Source organism: Arachis stenosperma, chromosome 6 (genome assembly GCF_014773155.1).
Source record: "Arachis stenosperma cultivar V10309 chromosome 6, arast.V10309.gnm1.PFL2, whole genome shotgun sequence".
Lineage (NCBI taxonomy): Eukaryota > Viridiplantae > Streptophyta > Magnoliopsida > Fabales > Fabaceae > Arachis > Arachis stenosperma.
Genome location: NC_080382.1, coordinates 138,116,771 through 138,126,755, shown reverse-complemented (window position 1 = coordinate 138,126,755; position 9,985 = coordinate 138,116,771). Strand labels below are relative to the sequence as shown.

Below are 9,985 nucleotides of genomic sequence, written 5' to 3'. Positions count from 1 at the left end.
AATGATTAGAATTGTCGAAAATGTACTTAATCGAGTAGGCATCAATGTGGAATTTATTAATCGGCCTTATTTTGTGTCAGCATTCCCTGCTGAAGTACAAACGCTTGAAGTGCCAAGAGGTGTAAAGAATCCTAAGATTGTCACTAAGTTTGCTTGATACATGGTCAAAATAAAGAATTTGGCAAATGATGAAAATTTGAAAATGAAATTTTTCCCTTCTTCATTAACAAAACATACTTTCACTTGGTTTTCAAACTTAAGGCCTGATTCGATTTTAATGTGGGCGCAGTCCATGTCGAGTTTTATAAGGTAGAATAGAATGTCACCATAGCTGACTTGGTTACTATCAAACATGAAGTAAATTAATCGATTGATGATTTTATGATTTGAATGTTCATATTTTCATCCGACAAGTTGAGTTGTTTTTTAAAAAAAAGAAGCATTTAAAAATGAAAATAAATCTAAAAATTATAAATCTCTTGCTCGAAAAGAAAAAGTTTCTTATGTGGATATGGAGATTTCGAGTGAAGATTCTGAAAATGAATTCTTTAAAGTCAATTTGGCTGAATTGAAAAAAGAGCGGCTCATTTTTTTCGAAATGGGGGGCATGAGTGAGCTTAACTTTGATATGGTTTAGGGGGGAAACAGACATATATGTGGGACAGTTTGTTGTCAGTTTGAGCAGCAGGAACACGGACCGTGCGTTTTCTTTGTAATCAATATTTTGAATAACAAATCGCAGGGTCCGATTTGTGCGGTGAGGAGCAAAATTTAGTGTTATTGAAATCGGACCCTACGAATTCACAATGAATCATTTTGCCAACATATCGTTGGGTCCGAGTTCATAGCTGAGGGCATTAGTTGGTAACATTGAACTCGGACCCTCCGTGTTGAGAAAGCTTTGGAGGATCTCGGACGGTCCGAGTTGGTGTCATCCATTTTTTTTTGTTGCAATGCATGTTTAACCTAGTCGAAGGGTCCGATTTCTGCAAAGATGGTGATATAAAAGTGTGAGGTGAATTGGTGGGTGCTTTGTGGCGTCTTCTTCGTTTCTGAACTGCCGCTTCTTCTTTCTTCTATCCATTTTTTACAGTTTTGAGATTTGAAAATCTTGTAGTTAAAGATTAATGTAATGCTTTTTTTGTGTTGAGTGAGAAAAAATGAGTGATAGAGTATTACTAAAAGTATACTACTTTGGTCAGATCTTGTTACAAACGACTGAAGGAGTTAAATTTATTTGTGAAAATCCACTAGATGTTGTTATTCCTTTTGTTATCTCATTTGAAGAGTTGAAAGGTGTAATATGTGAAAATATTGATTCTGAGAGGGCAAGAAAGATATCGTGTATGCTATACAGATATCCCATACCGGTGTTTGGTGGATTCGTCCAGTATCAAACCAAATATGTGGTCCAGATCTCGTGGATCGAGAGTATGTTGAGTTCGAACAATCTGGGCAGACCAGAATATTCTACGGGAAGATTATAATAGACAGTGAGGAAGAGTTCGAAAGCAACTATGAATTGTTGCTCCAAATGGAGATGAAGATGAAGGTGAGCACCCATGGCCCCAGATGTCACGGAAGTGGCAAATGCACTCGGGAACGAAGTTCCGTTTGAGGAGCCATCCTTCATGGCGAGTTTTAGACCTGGAAGCCATGCATGTTCCAGAATTTCCAGAAATATGACTGCAGGTACGTGAATGTGTGTTAGTCCTTATTAGTTAGACATTGATTCAGTTATGAGTTAGCAAGTTTAGGGGTATTTGATTTTATTTTTTTACAGGACCGGTCCGATTTAAAGGTTTACCGGTTGAACCAACCTGACCGGTCCGGTTCGTTTGGTATCCCGGTCGAACCGGGAAATGCGGATTGCTTTTTAAATATGCTGCTGTTCTTAGTTATTTGTATGGAGTGACATCATAACATGTTGTTAGGTTCCGAGTTATAGCATACTGGATTAAGTGAAATTTGATTAACCTTTATAATTGCTTTTTAAATATGTACGTGTTAATGAAATTTTTGCTATTTCTGTTGTCCCAGCAGAAATTCCTATTGTGGAAGACGGTAAATTTGGCGTAGGTATGGAGTTCAGTTCAAGAGAAGCTGTTATTAAGGCGGTAAAAGACTATAGCATACGACGAAGCGTAGACTACCGGGTGTTTGAGTCTGAGCCGTTGACATTTTATGCCAAGTGTACACAATATGGGTCAGGGTGTGATTGGCTTATTAGGGTTAGCTTGATCAGCAGGAGGTACTGTTGGGTTATAAGGAGGTATAATGGTAGTCACACATGTACTAGAGCCACCATTTCACAGGATCATTCGAAGCTGGATTCTATCACAATTGCAGAAGCAATTAAGCCACTGGTTGAGGCGGACCCAGCATTGAAGGTAAAATCGGTTATAACTGAAGTCCAATCGAAGTTCAACTACACCGTCAGTTACCGGAAAGCATGGTTGGCTAAGCAAAAAGCAGTTGAAAAAATATTTGGTGTTGGGAGGCATCTTATGAAACGTTGCCAATATGGTTTGAGGCCATGTGTCACAAGGAGCCATCAGCTGTTGTTCATTTTGAGACTATGCCTGCATATCAAGGCAATGAGTTGGTGGGTGATATTCGGGTAATGCATCGTGTATTTTGGAGTTATTATCCTTGTATTAGGGCATTCAGACATTGTAAGCCAATTGTACAGGTGGATGGGACGCACTTATACGGAAAGTAGTAAGGGTTGTTGCTTGTGGCAGTTTCACAAGATGGCAACAACAATATCGTCCCAATTGCATTTGCTATTGTGGAGGGAGAGACCTCTGATGCATGGCATTTTTTCCTTAGTAACCTTCGTCAACATGTTGTAACTCGTGACGGTGTGGGACTAATATCCGACAGGCACGAATCCATAAATGCGGCTGTGGAACGCAGTAACGGAGCGTGGTCACCTCCAAGAGCTTTTCATATGTTTTGCATCAGGCATATAGAGTCAAACTTCTTGAGAAAGTTCAAGGCACCGTACCTCCAAAAATTGGTCGTGAACATTGGTAACCATTTATCAAATTTAAGCAATTTATTTTTATATCTTCCTTACATAAATCTACTGACCTACATTCATTTGCTTTGCATATGTTGTGATGTACCAGGATATTCTAGGACGGTGCGGGAGTATGAGGTGCGTTACGAGCGGTTACTGGAACGTGGTGAGGCGTACACAAACTGGTTAAACCGAATTCCTCGCGAGCAGTACGCATTGGCCTTTGATGGTGGGTATCGATGGGGGCACATGACAACGAATCTTGTGGAGTGCATTAATTCAGTTTTGAAGGGTGCACGCAATCTCCCCATAACTGCTCTTGTGAAGGCAACATTCTACAGGCTAAATGAGTTATTCACCCGAAAAAGAGCGGAGGCGGAAGCAAGGATCAATGCTGGGCATGTGTTCTCTGAAATCGTGACCTCCAAGTTGCATGCAAACCAACTTGCATCAGGAAATATTCAGGTTAGTTGCTTTGACCGCCAGAATGAGGTCTTTGAGGTTCGGGAGATGCCAAGTGGAATGGAGTTTGCAGTCGATCTACGTGGCCTACGATGTGACTGTGGTGAGTTCCAGGTGGACAGGATCCCCTGCAGACATGTATTCGCATGTTGTGCCAACCAGCGACTGGATTGGCAAATGTATGTACATGATGTGTATAAGATGGACCAAGTGCGGCGGGTGTACCGAGCAAGGTTTAGGCCACTGGGTAATCCTGCTACATGGCCTGCTTACAACGGACCTAGGTTCATTCCGAATCCGTACCTAAGACGGGTGACGAAGGGTCGTCCAAGGATGACGCGTTTTCTGAATGAGATGGACACGCGGATGTTACGTCGTCCTAGGAGATGTACTTTATGTGGGGCTGAAGGACATAGTCGTAGCAGATGCCGTCAGACAGGTGCTACGAATACCAACAGAGGTGCCCCCTAGGTTCATATGTTTAACACGAGATTGTATAATATAACCTGAATGAGCAAATTTAATTAGCATTACCTGTTATATGTAACCTTATAATTTATCACAATCTATTATTATGACATATCTGTGGCATTATATAATATCATGGTTAATACATCAATACATCAAGCTCGTAATGAGCATATGTTTTGCATCAATACATGAAAATCATTATTTTATTGATCCATCCTGATTACATAAATACATTAACCTCATTAATACATCTATAAATCAATACATTAAAGAATAAACATCATTAATACATTAGCAATATCAATACACGATAAGCACAATAAATATAGAATATAATCTGATCATTACTGCTATTTATTATTACATAATGTCCAACACAAAGATATTACTCTGAACATTACAAAGTACACTAAAAACTACATTAAGTCATTACTACATAGTTTCCAACATATACCAATTATCCTACAAAAAACTAAACAACTACTTTCTCATTCCCCATTTTACATCCTTCACAAAGCTCTTGCATTTCTTGACCGCTTTTTTAAAGACAGAAGGAGTAAAACGATTAGCGCTCCGACGTGGAGGATCGATCCTTAGATTGTAACCTTTGACGTTGTCATCCGGACTGTGTGCCTGACCTGTATACAATCAAGGAATAAACAACTAGATGCAGCATATTACATATTCATAAGCAACATAATTACAACAAATCAAAAAGAAAAATCCAAATACAGAGGCCAATTATGCAAACAAGATGCATTCAAATATAGAATAAATAAAGTAAAATATTAAACATAATACCATCGTTACGAGATTCTTCATCCTCATCAAACTCTTCAATATCATCCTCCTCATCATCGCCTTCGTCATCTGGGTCGTCAACTAGATAGGCATCGGTTTCTCGTTTGAGTGTGTTAGTGTCTTCCTCAATAAGTCCCATGTTAAGACGGCTAGGATTTTGACTATTAATGACACCGCGACCACCCTCACTCCTACTAGAGTCGACAGATATGAACCCTCCAGAAGCAACGGATGAGGTATGGCCTGGATACCTCGCATCCAGTGAATACCTGCCTGGCATGATCTCAGGCTAATGACCATATTGTGACTGTGCTGCATCTGCAGCCATGAAACCAAGCAACTGGCTAAAAGAAGGTCCTTCACCTGTTTCAAACTGTGACATACTCCAATATTGTTGCTGCATTGGAAATGATGAGGTGAACTGTGTCTGAGGTTGATACTGGGTTGTGGGCTGAGGTTGTTCTTCTTGAGTCGGATTTGGAGGTGATATTTGTGGCTCTTGATCTTCATTGTCCTCATCCATATCCTGACTACCCTCCTCAGTATCCTGGTTACCCCCATCCATATCATCATTACCCGCATCCATGTCCTGGTTACCTTCATCATTATCTTCACCCACAAGATTCAACAAGGCTAAGCGGTTTCCATATTTTGTACGGTACCAGTTCATGTAAGTATCCAAATGATGCTCTGAAGGCATGGGAAGCTCAGAAAGAACGTAGTGATACCTGTTTGTCCAATGCATCACCCATTTTGAATGACTCGGTGCCGTGGCCCAGTTAAGATTCTTAGGACCAGTCAGAACCTCTCCATGGGCCTTATCCAAACTCTGCTCAACATTAGGTACTCCCTGAATGAAACCAAACTGTCGCCTGACCCTATCGGTCGCATGCAACTCGATACATTCAAATGACACTAATGGAACTGTAGCGCTCCAAACAACCGCTTGCATGTAGACCTCAGCAGGAATTATGTTTGGATCCACACGATCCACAGCATAAGCAACCCAGACAAACTGAAAAATTAAGGAATACTCATCATAACAACCCACAATGCAAGTAAATTCTAAAAACGCATGATGCTTTCTAAGAAAAGTTGTGAAAGTAAAACACACCTGTCCTTCCTGAAGTTCATCAAAGGCCTTCCTAAAGTGATCTAGCTTCAAATATCTAAATCGTCGGTCACCACGCTCCCAGTTACGCCACCTAAAATGATGTTCTCAATTAGCTCAACTGAAGCTTAAATATCAAGAAATGGGTACATTGTAACATAATATTACCTGTTTGCTAGTGGAAAACTGCGTGGTTCTCTAGGAACCGGCGATAGATAAGGTAGTCGGATCCAAGCCCATACGAGCAGAAGTGTTAGTGGACCATCTATTTCCTTACAGTTATAACGAGATGCCCTGCATAACGCCCTGTAAAGGTGTGCTAGGCATGCCGAGCCCCAACTATACTGTCCAATATTGACAAAATCACGTAGCAAGGATAGAAATTTCCAATGAACACCTGCCCCAGACTTATCCCCAAACAGGATCGTTCCAATCAGCAACATAATGTGGCACCTAACATACCTCTGTATATTTATTTCATCAGTCAATTGTAAATTCTCTTTTAGATTCCTCAGCCACGTCAGTTTTATGCAGCTAGATCTACACTCCTCCTTTCGCGGTGCAACCCCTAACTGAAGCAAACACTCCGCCTCCAAAGCTTCAAAACTACTCATTGTCATCCCTGTCACTGGAAGACCATCTGTGGGAAGACCAAGAATTAAAGCTACATCTTCAAGTGTCACAGCACATTCACCAATGGGAAGGTGAAACGTATGTGTGTCTGGATGCCAACGTTCGATTAGAGCATTTACCAATGCTTTCTGACACTACACTATCCCAATCTGAGACACATGATAGAACCCGGTAATTCGCAAATGATCCTCCACCCTATCGTTGTACCGATCCGGAGGAACTGGATGGTTACATGTCAACATTCTTGATTTCTACAAAAAAAAAAAACATAACAACTTACTAGTCCGATAATTAACAATTACTAACTTACCATCATCAATCAATTTACTGAATCCTTATATAACTAATTCTTCTAATTTTCAAAATAATTTAATTAATCCTAAAAATTATTCGTAACTGCAAATGAAACCCATTACAACCACATATATTCCTAATCAATATTTTCAACAATATTACATCATTTACAATAAAGTCGAATGTTAATTACTCTTTTGCTAAATATTTTTTTCCTCCATAATAAAAATTATTAACAATCAGTATATGCCATCAATTATATTCTAACAACAGTAATAATTAACTTGCTAATAATAATTACTAAAATTAATAATTTATAAATATTCTCATAAAGTAAAATCAAACATGCTTTAATTAAAAAGGATCTAACTAATCATTCAGCATTAACACTTTCTCACAAGAACAATAACGTTAACATTTAACTACTGCCATAACAGAACAATTATACTTAATTTTTTATAAATTAATTTAAATAAGATTGTATTACACTTAATTATAATTATAATAAAAATTAATATAAAATTCAAAATACAAAAACATTAAACTCCTAATGACTTACTAATAACTACGGTCTCTCCCTCTCTGCAACACTCCAAAACACAAAACCTATCAACAATAATAATAAAAAATTGCCTAACAGTGATATATAAATATAATTAATAATCTGTAAATAAATTTTAAAAAAATCTAGCAAATAATTATACATTATTCATAATCATTTTATTTATATTTCACAACTACTTAGACTCTAACACTAACAACAATCATGATAATTAATTACCTAAATTTTAATAATTATTCACATAAAAAATTTAATACGTTTTAGCAAAATTTTAAAAAATTTAAAAAATACTTACATAATCAGGATCACTGAGATAATGAATAATGTGAAGCTCAGATCGATCAACATCTTTAATTTTATATTTTTTTGATATTTTTCTTCTCCTCCACCATGCAAAACCAGTAGAGAGAAAGGAAGAAGAAGCTGAGTTTGAGAGTGAAATGTGAGACAGTGGTGTATTCGGATGGTGAGAGAGAGGGGTTTCTTCTTTTAACAATGCACCGTATATGCATCAGGTGGGAAAGCGACGCGTGTCTCCTGTGGTGCGAACTCGTACCGTGCGATTGCCTAAACGGAAATCGGACGGTCCGCATGCTTTCACGAACTCGGAGGGTCCGAGTTGTTGAGTGACGTTACCCAAATGCATGGAACTCGGACCATGCGTTTTGTGTTGATAACTCGGAGGGTCTGAGTTGCTTCAGCACTGTCACCACATTCTTGTTAAGCACTCCACACCCCCATATCGTATTCATACACCAGCGTTGGGGGCATATGTAAATTAAAAAGCGAAAAAGAGCCACCTTATATTTTTTTATTTGAAGAAAGTCTCGAATATTGATAAAGTTAATGAAATAAAGCATAAGGGTGGCAAAAAGTATAGTTTTGATATTTCATTGTCAAAATGAATTTTTAATGTGTTGCTTAAAGATAAACAATTGGTTTTACCTGAGGAAAAAACTTTACCCTCAATTAAAAATTTAAAAGAAAAACCTTTTTGTAAAGAAAACCTCAAATGTAACTTTCTGAGTTTGCCTCGAATTTTTTTCGATAAGATTTCTTCCATGTTTTTACTTTTCATTTAAAATTTTTTGTAATTTTTCTTTTTTATAATTTACTCTTTTTTTGCATGTTCTTTTTTTCTCTTTAAATTTCTGTACTGTTTTTTGAATTTAAAGTTTTTTGACTGTGTTAGAAGTATTTTGTTATTTTTTTAAAATTCAAGTTTTTCGTAATTTTAAATTCAAGCAATTTAATTTTTAATTTACATTTTAAGCTTTATTTGGTTTAATTTGTTCAAAAATAAAATTTTTGGTGTAATTTTCGACACTGATATATTCATAAGCTTCTTTCCTAAAATCTAGATATTAAATCAATTTAAATTTATACAAGATCTGCAGAACACTTTGTCTATTGACATTCTATTTGATTGTTTAATTAAGATAATGCTATAGAAATAATGTATCTTCAACATCTAGACAAAGTGTATCATAATCGAAAAGAACGACTTGAGTGTGTTCGTAGTACTGCTTTTTCACAAGGTTGTGCAACAACATTGCAACACCATCTTCATTCTTCAAACAGCAACAGCAATTGATAGAGACAGGGGGGGGGGAGGTACATATTACTAAAGGGGCAATGACCACCCCTAAAATTTTAATTTTTATTTTAAAAAAAATAATTTAGCCTCTTTTTTTTATTTTTCAACCCTTCTCCCTTTTTGTTTGTATTACTTTTTCAGCCCTCCTCTTTTAATTCATACAAAAAAAACTAGTTCAATATCCATTTTTTGTCCCTTTTTATTATTTGTGAGCCCCCTTTTTTTTTTGTTCGCACACTTTTTTAATTTCTCCTTTTTGTTCGTACACTTCTCATTTTTATTTTGCAAGTAATAACTTTTGATTTTTTTATTTTTTTATTTCTTTAATTTTTTTATCTTTTATTTCTTTGACTCTTGCTTTCTTTTTGTAGATTAAAAAAAATAATAGTTCAACAAGTGATTCTTCCTGTTTCTTAAAAAATATTTTATTTTTATTCTTTTTTATTTCAAGAAAATTATTGAACTATTGACTTTTCTATTATTATTATTTTTCTGTTAGTCTGGCTAAATTTTTTATATTTTTTATATATTTAGTTATTTACTTAATTTATTATTATTTATTAATTAAATTTTTGTTATTATATGTTAGTTTGTATATTTAGTTTTTTTATTAGTTAACTATTTAATTACAATTTTATATTATTTATACTATAATATTAGTATTATTGTTCTGAATTTTAATATCTTATTTTAAATTGAAATATAATTTTTATATTTTATAAAGATTTAGATTGTGATTTATATTTTTTGTTAAATATATTTTTAATTATAGGAACTTATTTGGCCATTTGAATTATGAGTAAGTTTAAAACCATTGATATATTTTTTAAAAGAAAAGATCAAAAGAATGGGCAGACAATTTATACTTCTTGCAGACAATTTGGTCATCTATATAAAAAAAGAATTAGCAGCTATTTTCGACACAATTTAATTATAGATAATTTTGAAAATAGAAAAAAACGTCGAATAGTCTTTTTATGATACAAAACTGTAAGTGGTAACTTTTCTATATTATTGTCTTATTTTAAT

The 9,985-nt window shown here is 35.7% G+C and overlaps 1 protein-coding gene across 1 annotated transcript; it reads left to right on the top strand.

The window, feature by feature from the left end:
- Positions 1-1,562: 1,562 nt before the first annotated feature.
- Positions 1,563-3,958, top strand: LOC130934771 (uncharacterized). Its single transcript, XM_057864308.1, has 4 exons — positions 1,563-1,692; positions 2,041-2,526; positions 2,745-3,035; positions 3,135-3,958. The coding sequence occupies exons 1-4, from the start codon at positions 1,563-1,565 to the stop codon at positions 3,956-3,958; spliced, it is 1,731 nt and encodes a 576-aa protein (XP_057720291.1).
- Positions 3,959-9,985: the final 6,027 nt, after the last annotated feature.

Excerpts from the sequence above, each read along its gene's own strand:
- LOC130934771 (XM_057864308.1), top strand. The coding sequence starts at position 1,563 with ATGGCCCCAGATGTCACGGAAGTGGCAAATGCACTCGGGAACGAAGTT. Across the intron at positions 1,693-2,040 it reads TTCCAGAAATATGACTGCAG|CAGAAATTCCTATTGTGGAA; the intron begins GTACGTGAATGT and ends CTGTTGTCCCAG. Across the intron at positions 2,527-2,744 it reads TATGAAACGTTGCCAATATG|TTTCACAAGATGGCAACAAC; the intron begins GTTTGAGGCCAT and ends TGCTTGTGGCAG.